The sequence below is a fragment of the Danio rerio genome, chromosome 2, assembly GCF_052040795.2.
Source record: "Danio rerio strain M-AB ecotype USA chromosome 2, GRCz13ab, whole genome shotgun sequence".
Classification (NCBI taxonomy): domain Eukaryota; kingdom Metazoa; phylum Chordata; class Actinopteri; order Cypriniformes; family Danionidae; genus Danio; species Danio rerio.
The window spans coordinates 36676971-36693049 of NC_141022.1; the positions used below are offsets into that span (position 1 = coordinate 36676971).

At 34.4% G+C, this 16079-nt stretch overlaps 1 protein-coding gene across 6 annotated transcripts in view; it reads left to right on the plus strand.

The window, feature by feature from the left end:
• Positions 1-16079, plus strand: part of slc6a9 (solute carrier family 6 member 9) — an 88279-nt gene that overhangs the window by 3769 nt on the left and 68431 nt on the right. For all 6 annotated transcript variants that reach the window (XR_015477715.1, XR_015477716.1, XR_015477717.1 and 3 more), the window contains exon 2: positions 6638-6904. Coding sequence is in view for 3 of the 6 variants with exons in the window: in XM_087239321.1 (XP_087095447.1) it covers positions 6875-6904 (30 nt within the window). In the remaining 3 variants the exon portion in view is untranslated. The remainder of the gene's footprint in view (positions 1-6637; positions 6905-16079) is intronic.

Consider the following 16079-nt stretch of genomic DNA (forward strand, 5'->3'; position numbering starts at 1 on the left):
CTATTAAATAAATAAATAAATAAATAATAAAAATACAGAACTATAATAACCTTTCTAAACTGCTCCCACCCCACCCCCAATGGTCTATCAATAGATGTATGGCTACTGACACCCTCTGGTTTTAAGATCTATTTAGAGTAGTTTAAACAGTGTGCAGTATTGAATTCCAGGATGCTGTAGTTGTGAGGAAATCTCAGATAAATTCACAAAGATTTTTGTATTACTTTCCTTAGCCTAGAAAACGATCTGTAATTGTTCATGCACATGTAGCCTGGGAAGGTTCTATATTTTAATAATTAGAGCTCCCATGAACGGACACCTTCATCAGACCGAAAATCAAAACGGGGAATTTCCTGGCCAGACAGACTGTCCACCATTTGTCCACAATGTAAAGTAAAGGGATTTAATGGCTGTATGAACAATATTTGCTTCCTGGTCGACTGGAAATTGGGAATGTTATTGTTGGTTTACTGTAGGATGTGCTGTCATGCTTGAACTTCCTAATGTTGGGAATCTAGAATTTTTCAGCGTAACCCAAATAATGTTTCAGAAAATGGCTGGACATGGCTTTAAATGTAATTATGGCCATTTACAGTATATATCCATCTTAAACTGCATGAACAAAAAGAAACAAACTGCAGAAATATGGAGTTAAAAACAGAAAAATAACAAATCTGCAGAAAACTGTGATCTTCACACCACAATCGTAACTTGATTATGGATTTTCTTATTCTATTTATCACTTGTGGCTTATATATCCAGCTAAACAAGTTTGTAGGATGTACAATACTTGAAGGACGTACTTCAGATAGATTGAACTTGAGTTGAACATTTGCCAAACAGTTGCGCAAAGGTTGTTATCTTAATGAATTTAGATAAAAGATAACGTGTGTGCTTTAAATTCTCTGGAGAAAACACCTGCATACAGCCCATTTCATTCTAAAAATATCTATACTATACTTTCTAATAATGGGGTTAAATTCAATTTAAAGTGTTTATTATTTACTTGGTCTATCATTAAAAGGTATTTGCTTTTAATGACCCTATTAGTGTAGTATAGGGAGAAGGAGTATTTGAAATATTGAAAGCATTTTCAGGTTATTTATTACTAATTGTTTGTTTTTTACTTCAAAGAACGATTATAATAAAATTATATAATAACTAAGTTTGAATATTGAATATGTTTTTAAGATATTAAATGGCCAGTCTCAGACTTATCTCTTATTACTTTTAAAATATCTGGCAGATGTTTAAGGTCATCGAACCAGAAAATTCGTTCCCAAATTGAAGAAATATAAGGGAATCAAGCTTAGTAGGTCCTAAAATGTGTAATGGGCTACCTATGTCCACAATTTCCAATTAATTTTAGTTCAAAGGGAAACTTAAACTACACCTCGTAGAAACAGCTTTTGAATTGGAATAACATTTATCCCAATGTACCTATTTGATGTCTTATGTATTGTTGATGCTCTGTGGTATGTTGGCTTTATTATATGTTGTTTTATTTGTTGCTGTCTATTTTTGATAATACGCTTTTAGGTTGTACAGCACAATGGTCAACAACTGTTGTTTTATTGTGCTTTATAAATAAATAAACTAAACTAAATGAACTTAACTATAGAACAAAGGCATACTTTTTGGTCACTTTTAGCCACTTTTGTAAAATCTGTGCCAAAATGCAATTATTACATATTGCTAAATTCAACAGTGTTGCTAATTTACTGGATAAATCATTTAAAAAATGCAAAAATTGGAGTAAAATACTCAAATATGTTGTACACAGTGTACATCTTATCATAATTGTCTTATTTGCAAAAAAAAAAAAAAGTTGTGTATGAAGAAAGTTATGGGTGTCTTCATAAACAAGTTATATATTATTGCGCATTTTTGTTCATGTATGTTCAATGTTGTAGTAAAGTTCAGTGTAGAGTTTACCACAGTGTTTTGAAGCTGCACTGTTATCTATATTGGGTGGAGTTGAGGAGTTGCAGTACATTGTATCACACACTTACAGATGCTCAGTTGTACTCATGGCTCTCCAGACCAAAAGGACAGTCATAAGCATAATTCAGGTTCAAAGACTTGTTGATTTCAAGTTTATTTTTTTACACTTATACATAATGAGTTGCTGGAATCGGATCCCACTGGCCGCCTAGTCAAAACAGTTAAGGTAGGGTTATTGAAAGAGAAATGTGAGAGAGTTCAGTTATGTAATTTTAAGTCTTTGTGACAGTTGGAAGCTGTCATTTCCAATAGTCACAGCTAATGAGAGTCACCCTATGACCTGCCAAAGCTTTGTAGTGTAGACACTTCATCAGCCACTTCAAGCAGCGTCTGCAAGGTGACTTCCCAAATTCCACCCACCACATCCAACTGGCTTTCTGGAACACAGCATGATATTCTAATGCCATTCATATTAGGGGCATTCCAAATGACAAAACAATCACAGACTTTGTGATGATTTCAAAGGTTAACAGAGCCTTTAAGCACTTTTACATTTAAAAAAGGTCTGCTTTATATTAGGTGGCCTTAACTACAATATACTTGAATATTTAAAAAAAACAAAAAACAATGTACTTACTGTGTACATAATGGATTGCAGAACGCATCTGGTGATCTTAAGGTGCGATACGGATAGGGTTAGGAACAGGTTTGGTGGGATGGGTAGGTTTCAATCAATCAATCAACCTTTATTTATATAGCACTTTACTACAATCAAGGTTGACCAAAGTGCTTTACACAAGTAAAAACAAATTATACAGCACAACAAAAAAAGAAGACAATGCAAAACAATACCAGAAATATCAATTAAATACAACAAGCATTAAAAAATAAAGAAGCCAATTTAATTAAACCAGTGAGTCTTAAGTTTGGCTTTAAATAGTGGCAGATCAGTGATTGTACGAAGCTCAGTAAGAAGGGTATTCCAAAGATTAGGCTTTTATTTTTTTGCAGCTGAACAATAGAAAACTGACATTCATCACCTCAGGTACACCTCATGTGGTTTATTCAGTGTTAAATGCTAACAATGTTAGTTTGAATGACATTTTACATGACATTTATTGTCATACTACTGAAAGCTGAAGCAGGTAGTTCTCATTTCGGAGTCTGCCACTGTCCACCGGAGGTTGCATTTCGGTCACGGATGCATGTTTGAGAGCCCTTTTGAATGACTGAATGAATGAAATAAGCAGCTTTTTACCAAGGCAACCCATAATGCTGAAATATAATTGGCTAAACTGGCATTGAGCGGGTTAAAGGGACCAAAACAAAGACAGCGTTCCGGCACAAAACAGACATTTTCAAAGCAGGATATCTGACTTTAGCATTGCTTTTCAGATAAACAAGAAAGTTCACTTAGCATGTTTCTTAAATATCTGCAAACATATTATGGGATTTTTATGCATTAGAAGAGTCAAAAACTTACATACAGCACCTTTAGTTTCAGTGTAAGTTTGTATTAAGACCACCTAATATAAAGTGGAACCAAAAAGGGAGAAGAATGAATATGAAATGACGTTAATAAAATGACACATTAAAAAAACTATAAGCATTTTGAAATTTTTATGAGACTGATAATGGAAATTAGGTGTCTAGTTGCAGGGTATTTTCACACCTGGATAGATTTAAATAATTTCTTCTGTAGTGCCGAAAAGTGTTCTGTATTCTCTATGTGTTTTTATTTATTTATTTATTTTGCGACTCTCAAAGTGCCGATAGCCAAAAATGTGCATTTTGCTGAACAACCAAGGCTTAAAGTTGCAGCTGAAAACATATAAATGTTTTACTGAAGAAAAAAAAAAACTCACACCTTGGATGATCTGAGCAAATGAATATCAAGGCTTTGTTTTTGACTGTAATTTTCAGTCAAAAGCATGTTCTGTGTGGTGCAATAGACAACTCAATACTGATTATAGAGTTGTCGGCTCATGGTGTTTGCTCAGCTTATCTCTTGTCTTATCTTGTTGCTTTTTGAAAATAAAAACATCTTTTTGTGTAGGGTCGGGGGGGTTGAGCGATGGTACACTTGTCTCTTAACCTACTTTTATCTACTCTTTATCTATCCTCATGTCCAGTGTGGTGTTTTTTGTTTACATTTGTTAATTTGTTATTGTATTTGGATACCTTCCTGTAAATCCCTCCTTGTTCGATGTTCTCATTGGTTGAACTGGATACAGGAGTAATTTTCCACTGAAATGTTAGTGCATGTTCTCTTGCCATAAATATGAGTGAAAGTTCACTTGTCCTGGCTGAGGTATTAATTTCAAATACTGGGTCTGGAGAAACGTTCTGTTTAATTCAGGATGGGTGATTAACAGTGTTGGCTTGTGTCAGGATAAGTTTATCACAACATCAGAGTGATTTATAAGGCTCCAGTTACTAAAGTGCTACGTGAGTCCTTAAACTGACAGCGTATCCATACTTGTGGAAAATCAGTAATAGTCCATCATCAATTCTGAAACCTAAGGTGTTCATGTGCTAGATTTTCAGCATTATATAGTATAACTAGCAAAAAATGTTTTTTTTTTGTTTGTTTTAGTGAAAAAACCCAACCACACTGCAGACTGTAGCGTATGGTGATATTCAGTAATTACATATATATTTTAATAATGAACATTCACAATATTCAAATTATTTTACTTAAATTTTTATAGTGCCTATGAAGACTATTCAGAATATTTCACAATAAGACTTAATAGGCAATTTATTGGTAACACTTTATTTTGATGGTTCATTTGAGTATTTGTAGACTGTCTGCTTAATATCTATTGATGCTGCTCCTTATCAGACATTTAACTGACTATAAGAAACTTTGCAAGTACATGTCAAATTACTAATTCTCATAAGATTATAGGTTGACTGTTAGGTTGGGGTTAGGTTAATAAATATCTTTGCATAGGAAAAAAGTAAGGAATAAAATGTTACAAAAATTATTATTTTCAACATAAATATAAAAAACCACTGCCTCCATGCCTTCATGTCCAAGGTCCTTTTTTCAATTTGTTCATGACAATTTGCATTTTTATTTTAATGTTATTATTATTAGTAATACTATTATTAATTATATGCATATTTATATTTGTTTTAATAAAAAAAAATTTTGATTTGTCCACCTGTCGAGTTTTGGAGATGTATGCATCACCAAATGAGGCATAAGAATATGCCATGTTTAGATATACCTGATATAGCAGTTTTTTGATCACACAATTATTGTTAATTTATTAATTTGCCAGAAATTAAAACTAAAGTAGGCTAATGAATGCCTTCAGTGGAGTGCGTACAACACTGTTTTCTTATTCATGAAAGTAAATGAGTAAAGTAAAGAGTAAAAGTAAGGAGAAAGTAAAGGCCGAATGGAGGAGGCTCGTTCTTTATTCTCGCTGCAGATGGTCTGTTTAACTGTTTTAGTGAAGGATTCAGTTTTTCCACTTACTAAGTCTGCCATGTGAATAGCAAAAATGACTCTTAAAGGGAATTGGAAATGAGACTTTAGGTTTACTGCACATTATGCTTAAAACGCAAACATAACTCATTAAGAGAATAAGCACAACCCTGCACTCAAAAAAGTATTTTGTTTTGCTCATTTAAACTACTTATCTAAAATGAGCTAAAACAACATAATTCTTGAGATTTCATTGGGACAACTTAATTTTTTTATGTTCAATCCACATAAATTTGTTAAAAGTGTTAAGTTAACTTGATCTGGTTGGGACAACATAAATGACTTATGTGGAACCCTGCATTTATTACTGTGTGCAGCAAAAACTGTATTTGTTTTTGGTACTTAAAAGAGCAAAAGTGGATTCGGACACGCTCTTAATGCTTTTGTGCTATGCGCTTTAGACTTTGCGCCTAGATCGTTAAAAAAGAACCCTTAATCTGCCCTGCGATACTAAAAATTCTGTGACTTTTTACAGTTCTTTTGTTCATTTATTCTACCGTAAAAGTCCATTGGTTAACACCAGTTAATTTAGAATAACTGATAATGCATTCAAATCAAATGTTATAATGATTAATGAACTGAATTTATAGCTAATAAGATTCAATCAAATTTTCTAATCAATTCTAACACATAATAACTATATGGCTATTTCTTACTTTTACCTATATTGCATTTTATAATCCTACTGCAGTTTAATTTGGTTAAAACATTTATTTACTCCAAACATGTATATACAATAAAACAACACACTAAGTACTTTTAGGTTATTATACCCGAAAAAACGTATTTTTATCGCAGCTTAGTTCATTATCTAATAATTCTGAATATCTTGATAAAAGTTATACCAATTTATTGCAAAAAAACAATCTGAAATCGGTTAAAGCTGTTAAATTGGTAAATCTGTTATTTTCCAGACGTTATGCTTGTACAGTGTTATTTTCTGTAGTTATCTGTACTGTAGCTCTTTGTGTTTGCTATTTTAAAAAACGAAATCTTTTTATCCTAGTTTACAGTAACTACTCTCTACATCACTTCCCATAATGTCAGAATGTCTTGGACATGGACAGTATTCCCGAAACTTATCAGCAGTTATGAAATGATTGTTTTAGAAAAAGCACATCACATTTGGGGGCTAATAGTTGCTTTTCCCCCCTCTTTCACCCTCCTTCTCCCTGTCACATGTTCCTTTCACAGCATAGAAAAGTTCCTGGATTAACGCAGAATTAGCACAAAGCAGAGACGCCACCTCAGCCCAACACTGCAAACTGACTGAGCTTGCGGAGAGAGGAAACGATTGAGGAAGAAGCTGTGTGCGCCAGAAACAGAGACACATACCCCAGCAGCTTAGGACAAGTCCCAGAGAGCACGGAGACAGGCCAGGACGGGCATCCTTCCTGAGAGGGGACCCACGCCGAAGAGAGCTTGTGAAGCATGGCGGAAAAACAGTTTTCTAATATATTGGTGAGTTACTCTGACTTGCATTTTGTGACTTTATTCCCCTTCTGCTCAAGTTTTCACGACAACATTTTAATTTTGTATCATATGCTAATTTCTTAGTAACATAAGACCTGGATTTTAAATTGTAGAGTTAAAGGTTAGTTCTCAATCAAGTCAGGCATTTTGGACCAGGCCCCAGTCCTGGTTTAATTATTATTTTCCTCTCTGAGTGTCGAGAAAAGTATTTGTTTTTTCACAACCTGAATTTACCTAAGAGACATTTTTTTGGAGCTTAAATCTGCTTACAGGGTTTTTCTACTTACAGCTTTATTAATAAAACCCTCAGGAGTACTACAAAATGCCATGAAAGCTCATAGATGTTTTAAACAAATGATTAGGGGAATGTAAGGACATTTCAATTAAAAAAGACTTTCTCTGGATTCTGCATTCAGTGAAACTTCATGACTGTTTGTGTTGTGAAAAAGTCAAGCCACTGTTTAATTACTGAACTTGAATACATTTGCAAATGATTGTGGAAGTAATTTAAAGCTGAAATTAAAATATGTTGTATTAGTGAAGCATGTTGTTTCTAAATTCAGATGTAAACTGGTCTGTAATGTTTGGGACAGTTGCAAAGTGCAGTTGTAGAAAATTCTGCAAGACTATAACGCAAGAGATGTATGACATCTTGTAAATAGTTGTCAAAACTGTCTCTGACGTGATACTTTTAAAAACAGTTTATCAAGAGGACTTGATTTTGTAGAATAGAATACTCTAATATTTGTGAGTAAAGTTAAAAAGGTTAATGTTATTTGACTGTCAGTTAAGCCAAGTGTCAGAGGTTTGTGTGGAAAAATGGTTGAACATGGTTTTTGTGAGGGATGCTGTTGTTTCTTATATGACTTTATGTGGAAGTGTGTTTCTGTTTCTAAGCTGCATTGTTACTTTAAGGAAGCTGCCTTTCACTGCTTAAACAATTTGCACATGTAAGTATCAGCTGTTACATTAATATACAGTTGAAGTCGGAATTATTAGCCGGAATTATTAATAAGTATTATTTGTTATATTTTGACTGGACTAAAATCAGTTTTAAAATTTTTTAACCATTTTAAGGTCAATATCATTAGCCCCTTTAAGCTATATTTTTTTTCAATATTCTACAGAACAAACCATCGCTATACAATAACTTGCGTTATTACCCTAATATAACTAGTTAACCTAATTAACCTAGTTAAGCCTTTAAGTTTGACTTTCAGCTGTATAGAAGTGTCTTGAAAACATCTAGTAAAATATTATTTACTGTCATCATGGTAAAGATAAAATAAATCAGTTGTTATAGATGAGTTATTAAAACTATTATGTTTAGAAATGGGTTGAAAAAATCTTCTCTCCGTTAAACAGAAATTGGGGGGGGGGAATAAACAGGGGGGAAGATACTTCAACTGTATAGGATGTAATATGTTTGGATGACAAAAAGAGGATTATGTCAAAGTGGTACATTTGGGGATATAATAAAAGTATACAAATCTAGGATAATAATTGGAATATTAATACATATTTTAGGATTGGAACATGCATATTAAATATCTATTCATATGAGGAACATTGTAAAAGCTGTAGGTAACAGTGTTGCAGGGGTCCAATGGAAAATAAATCTTTCAGGGTTTATCCCCACCCTTTTCTTCTGTACATGTGATTTGTTACATAGTTAATGCTCCTGTCCTGTGTGTCTAATAACTCTGTTGTCCTGTACCAACAGCCTTGGACTATGTCCTGTACATTTTGTACACCTAAACAATGGGTATTTATTTTTGTGAATAAACATCTTAGAGGGAATGCATGTGATTTTACATCTATCTATCTATCTATCTATCTATCTATCTATCTATCTATCTATCTATCTATCTATCTATCTATCTATCTATCTATCTATCTATCTATCTATCTATCTATCTATCTATCTATCTATCTATCTATTTGTCTGTCTGTCTGTCTGTCTGTCTGTCTGTCTGTCTGTCTGTCTGTCTGTCTGTCTGTCTGTCTGTCTGTCTGTCTGTCTGTCTGTCTGTCTGTCTATCTATCTATCTATCATTGTCACCTGATAAAAATGAAACCTTAAATCTTTTTTGATGGTGCATTTTAGAAATTTGGTCGACAACAAAATAATTACAGTATTAGTAGACTGTTAGATTAGGGTTAAGAATAAGTTGACATACTTGCAAAGTTTTTTGAGATTATCTTGGTTTTAAATGTTGTAATGGCCACTGACATTAAGCAAAGCTACTTATAGTTGGATAAATCCAACCAAAGGTTGCTCTTTAAAAGATGTTAATACCATACAGTGCTATCCAAATGCTAATTTCTTTCATGCTCTATAGAGACTTGGAATTTACAGCCTGGCTTTTATACTTATAAGGCACGTTACTCCTTTTTTTGTGGTGAAATGTGCTTTTGGCAGTCAGTGGCTTTTATAAGACTTAACGTGTTGTGCACTATTTAGTGTAAAGTACAGAGGTTTAGTTGGCTCTCCAGAAGATTTTGACGGGCACATTTGTCTACTCATGACTCTAAATGACTTCTACTGATTAGGATCGTAGCACCTCAAAATACTTTTGCTCAATGTGCAAAAACAAACCCAGCGGAGGTCCGTAGTACCGTGATTTTTATAGTCAAAAAGCATGAAGCTTCCATCAGTGTTTTGAATGGTGTTTAGTGCTCTTTGTCTCCACCAGAAGCTGTTTGAATATCCTGACGAACATCTTGAAGTATTCACAATGAGTTACGGACAGTGTAAATCTCATTGTTACCCTCTTGACAGTGACTGTAGTGAATGGAAGAGCTTCTGTTACCCAAACCATAATTAAAAGCGTAGAATGATGTGAGAGGAATTAATGTTGGAGCTGTCAGACATTCTGAAGCTGTTGCGGAGGAGCTGTTGATGAAGCTGTGATGACCCGATGCTGTACTCACTTTTTCTTCTGTCCCGCTGGCAGCTTTCCAGCCCTTTCCCAAGGGTTGTTAATGTGTGCTGCTGTCTGTGAAGTGGAAATTAAACGCAAACAAATTTTGGATCGTGTAGTCCCTCCGGATGCTGGGCGACCGCTACACGTTTTAAATCACTCAAACATTTCAAAGCAGAGGTCAGCTAATTAGCATTAGACCGAATGTGCTAGACTAAGTTACATTCATAAATTTCCTTTCTGTTTTTTTAGAATGTTAAAGGACACTAGTGAGTGTTCTCACTGTAAGCTAGCATCCCAAATGAAATCTATCTTCAAAAAAATGCTTTAGCTGCTTAATTTTGACTTGTGCTTGCACCAAAAAAAATGCATGCAGGTTTAATTTTACTTTAATTTGACTTTTAATGAGCACAAAAATTCTTGCCAGTGAATTGTTTTCAATATATTATTATTGACTTGCCATTTTGAGGTTATAAGGTTATAAAAGTTTTGGATTTTTCATTAGTTTTAGTTTTTTTTGTGTGTGTGTGTGTTTTTGTTTTCAAATTCAGTTAGTTTTAATTAGTTTTTAGAGGTAGATTTACTATTTTTTATTAGTTTTTTATGTTTTAAAATTGTTTAGTTTATATGTTATTTCTAAATTGCTTAAGTTTTTAATAGTTTCAGTGTTAGTTTTTTTTTTTGTTAATTAGGATATTTGTTAGGTGCAAGGTTCAAAATCATCTGAATAAATATTGTATAATGAAAACTCAATCAAAGATCGCTACTTTTTTTGCACACAAGAACACTACCATCTACCATTGCCATCTACCCATCCTCAAATACAACATTCCACAAGATAGCACACTTAAGTAAAATATGTGTGCAAGGCTGCTTTCAAGGTTAGATACACAGTAGTGATGGGAAGTTCGAATCTTTATTGTGAACTGAATCTTTTGTGACAATCCTCCCATGTTTCAGTCAGATAAAACATCACCATGATCTGAAAAAAAATTCTTACAATTATGCATTGCAAGCCAACTGAAGCATGATTCACTTATTTAAACTCTATTATGACGTTCTGTTATGAAATAAACATACATTTTACCAGATCCTCTCATTAAAGCCCTCAGTTTCCCGCGCTGCAGTTGTTCAAGTTGAGTTCAATCACAGCAGGCTGTCAAGTACTGTTTGTGTTCGGTTCATTGAATCCCGCATGTGCAGTATTATCGGTCACTGCTTCTCAAATCTGATCTCAGTATACTGTTCTAATAACTGAATAACTCCGTATATATTGGTTTATTTTGGGTCAGGACTCAGGAGGGGGGTTATCAGGCATGTAAAAATTAAGTTGTTTGTGGATAAGTGCTTAACGTTACTGTAGATGTGAATCGTTTCAAATGATTCAGTTCAATTTGGTAAACTAGTTCAACCGGTTCACTTAGATGTAGTTAAAAAAAATATTTGTTCACAATCGCTACCACTAACAAAAAAACAAAACCCATTTATTTAGTTAAATTTATACTTTTATTTGTCTGCTCGGGTCGTATGTAATGCTGTTGTTTTTGTCGCGGGAGCAACAGCAAGGATTGACTGTAGGAGGACCAGCTTGATCTGGCCAATGGCATCAGGATAACAGACTCTGAGGTGCTGTACGGTCAAACACCTGGCAGCACGAAGCAAATAGATTTAAAGGCTTACAGTATGTATTAAATACATTTACAAAGACGAAAACGAAAGATTTTTTTTGCTATATTTTTTGTGTCGGTTGGCTTTGCATGTATACAATACAGTTTCAGTTCATTTTCTTTTTTACTTTTTTTATTTCAGTAACAAAAATGTTTTTTTCAATTTTAGTTTTTTTATTTTTTTGTTAGTTTTTAACTGTAATAACCTTGATGTGAAGCTGCTTTTACACAGTCTCCATTGTATTATGTGCTATAGAAATAAAGGTGACTTGACCAAAGTCAATCGATAACTTGTGAAAAGTCCAGCATTTTTAACAGAGTTTGATTATTTAGTGTTGTTCACAACTTAAAGTCTCGTTAATAACATCAAGTTCAAGGCCACGCGTAGGTCAGCAGCACTTTCAGACTTACATAAGGAACATATTGAGCTGTCACTCACTCACTCACATTAACTTTAGCGTACACATCTTTGTAGCTGCGCAAGCATAGTGCCTTCAGGGGCATGGGAACAGATGTGGCTGAGCAAAAGTGAAGTCAAACATGATTTCTGTCTACATTGGAGCGCCAGACTGTACTGTCTGTGGAGTGTAGCAAGCACACAGAGAAGGCAGCCACCGTGGAGTACACACAATTGGAAGACAAGGGCCACCAAATGCCAAACACGTCCACTGCTGCGATTCCTTTAAAAACACTCCCCTCCGCTAAAAGGGCCCATTGAGCCTCAGCCTTTAGATTTCATTTGAAGTAACCACTCAGGCTGAAAATTTCGTTTTTCTGTGTTTCTTCCTCTCGCCTTTATATACGGAGGTACCCCTATTCTGCCCAGGCTAAACACAAATACTGACCAAGAAAGAGGCACTTTTTCTCCTCGCTAGCTGAAATTATGGACTACAGTTTAGCATTGTGTTTCACCCACCTGGCTTCCTAAATCTTCTTTTATTAATATTATTTTTAACGGTTGAATTGAAGTCCCTCAAAGCCTTTTCAGCCCATATTTAGGTAATTTGTTGCGCTTGAACCCGACCTGCTCCCCCCGTGGTGTTGTGAATGGGAGAAAAAGGCATGGGATGAGGGGGGGTCCGCTGTTCTCAGGGTTTCTCCACAGAAACAGCCCCTTGACCTAATATTTATCATTTTGAAGCTCTCCATGTTGAAAGATCACATTAACAAAACCCACACTTTTGTGTTGAGCAGTTCAAGCGATAAATTAAGTGCCAGGAAATCCGGAGCAAACACACTTTCTAACTTGAATCTGAGTTTTTGTAGTTTTCCAAATTCAAAATGAATACAATTTTTTTATGGCTTTGACCTGCGAACTTGACCTAAATGCTTAGAAACCACAATACCAATCACTTTTTGTGCTGTATGAAATAGCATATGATGAAAATTACATGTTAAACCTTATAACGTGAACTCTGTGTGCGAGTACACGGTGCTCACTGCATGCCTATCATGTACCCTTGACAGAAAGTCCCACTCGAATGTCAGAGAGCCTCCTCTGGTTCTTTTCAAACTAGTTCTCTTTGTGAGTGAGAGAAAAGGCCTCCACCCCACCGACAGCTTGTAAACTCTGATTTCCAGGGTCTCTGGCCTCCTCTCTTTTTCAAAACATAGATGGCCCTTTGAGGGCTAATGGAATGAAAAGATTAGATAAACCCCAATATTAAAATTTGGTCACTATTTATTCACAATCATCTCATTCCAAACCAATTAGACTTATGTGCATCGTTGGAATATAAATAAAGATACTTTTAAATAAAATCCATGACATTTCTGTCCCTCCATTAAAGTCTGTTCAACCAAAACTGATACGAATTATATAGAAAAATATATATATAAAGCAATGGAAATGTGTGCTTTGTGAAGCATAAAATACATTGCACCAGCTACATTACAAGCTGATAAAAAGATATGGAGATAAATAGATAAAGTCTACATGTAAGTTTTTGATTCTTCTAAAGCAATAAAATACCATAATTTGTTTGCAGATATTTAAGAAACGTTAACATTTTTGTTTCTGCTTATTCACAACATGTCTAAGTTGTTTTCCCTAGATTCTTTAAGATATTCTGCTTTGAAAATGTTCATCATGTGCTGGAACGTCTGCTTTTGTTTTGCATTTCACTAGCAAGAAAACAGTTAAACAGAGCATCTACAGCGAGAGAAAGAGATTAGGCATCTCCATAATCTACATTCACTTTCGCTCTCGTGGATAGGGAAACCTTGTACGCACAGACATCTGTTAGCCTATAAATAATTAATTTTGTTTGTTAAGCGCAAAGATTTGTTTCAAAACTATTTCTAAATTCAGTTTTAATTTCCAGCAAACGAATAAAGGAACAATAATAACGAAGTGTGCTCAAAAACCTGAGTTATATCCTAAAACACATGCTGTTCCCCATATGGTCTGAAACCTGACAGGTGGGCAAATCTAAGCTTGTTTTAAATAAAACAAACATATATATGGATATAATAAATAATACTGCTAATAATGATAACCGTATACAAAAGCAAATTGTTATGAATGTACTGAAAAAGCCTCCCGAGATGAAGAAGGCATAAAGGCAGTGTTTTTTAAATTTATGTAGGCTAAAAAATAATATGTTTTGTAATATTTTAATCCTTTATATTTATATCCTATATATATATATATATATATATATATATATATATATATGTGTGTTTAATATTTTAATTATTTTTCATTTGTAAAGATATTTGCATATTGCTTTACATCTTGTGTTTATTAAGCGGTGTGTAAGCGAGGCGCACAACTAATGCGCTCTGCGCTGGACTTTAGACCGGCTTTGTTTTGGTCTATTGAAAAACCTTTTATAGTTTCTTAAAATAGCAACGTGCCAACAATGCGCATCAGGAAGCCTTCCTTTTTAGGGTAGAATGCCTATGGGTGCACATATGATCGCAAATGCATTTGCTATTTAAACAGCATGCTGCAAAACGTCAAAACGACTCTTGCGCTAAGCTGAAACAAGCAAACAACAATTGCTTTGCGCCTTGCGCCACATTGCGCCGGGTGTATGATTGGGTCCTAAGTCTTTTGAGGGATTTATTTGATGTTGTGCACATACCAATAATATTAGTGCATAATAATAATAATCTTTTAAAAATGTCATTAGTGTGAAAGGAACAAAAGTTGTTGCCATCCCATTGCCACATAATGTTCATTTTAAAAATTCTAGAAAATTCAACATATGTGCAGTTTTACAATGATGTAGACTGAGGAGACATATTTACAATGAGCGTGTGTTGTTGTGATGAAATATGAATCATGCAGTTTAAACATATGACTTTTTGGTGTTGTTGATCTCTTTATGAATGTTTGCTAATAGAAAAAAAAACTTTTAATGAATGGACATAAAAATATTGATTTGTGTTTACAAAAATTAACAAATTACTTTCAGGTTTCAGGGTAAATATTGTCAAAACTTTTCGCTTTTTTTCTCAAACTCAACCATGGTTGGATAGCCTGTTGTTGCTTTTCTAATTGGCTGATTGTTAAATCCACGTGAGGTGAATCCAAGTCACATGTACCGCAAGTTCATCCTCAGTGATGGTCCCATATGTTTGTCAAAATGTGTATGTTGTGTGCTTTTTCCGGCCTGATTTGTGCCCAAGCCATTCCTCTGAGCCCCGTTCTCCCCGGAGGAGGTCTGAGCTACACGCTATTTATAAAGAATTAGCAGCTGGGGCCCTTCCAGCCAAATTATGGCGGCTGGGGGGGAAGTGGGGGTAGATAATCATGGAAGATTCAAGTTAATCCAAGCGTTAGAAATTGCTCTTCGGTGTCCCGAAAGCCGTTTGGACCAGGTGGACGTCACAAATTCTCTCTTTGCCTTATACGCGCACAAACTCAGACACACACCAAAGGATTGGGGCAGGAAGTTGTTTTCAAAAGAAGGTCCATAAATTTGTCTCTATGTTGCCCCATACAATAGTCATGCCAGACTTTTCAACGACTTCCCTATATAGTGTCTTTAACAATGTTGGCTAAGAGTAAGATTCACTGCATTACTTCCTGTTGTACGAAAAAGGTTTTCTATAGTACAAAAAAGATCTGATACCCGTTTTAGCATCATTGTGATCACCACTGAAGCGTAATCCATTGTGAGAGCATATTAAGTTGATTTATAATGATAGACGTGAATATGAATTCAGCGTGATGTAATGGGAACTGGTGAAGAAAATAGTTACGTTATTAGTGGTATAATTGTCTGAAGCTATTGTACATACATGTGAATGTTTTTAATTCATTAGTGAAATTTATTCAAGACCTGCATCAGATATGTGCTTTTTTCCATTTCTAACAACGTGTTGGGTTAATTTTAGGTCTCAAAAATCAGGTTGAGGTTATCATCTTTTTTCCCTATTTGCGTTAGTTCTACTTTTTAGGATGTTTCTCAATATTGTAATGCACAAGATGCAAGTCACTGCATTCAGATGATTTTCCTAAACAAACGCTTGTACATTTGATTGCTTTTTCCATTTTTATTTATTTATTTGTTTATTTATTTAATTATATATTTATTTATTTTGTTATGAAAAATAAACTTT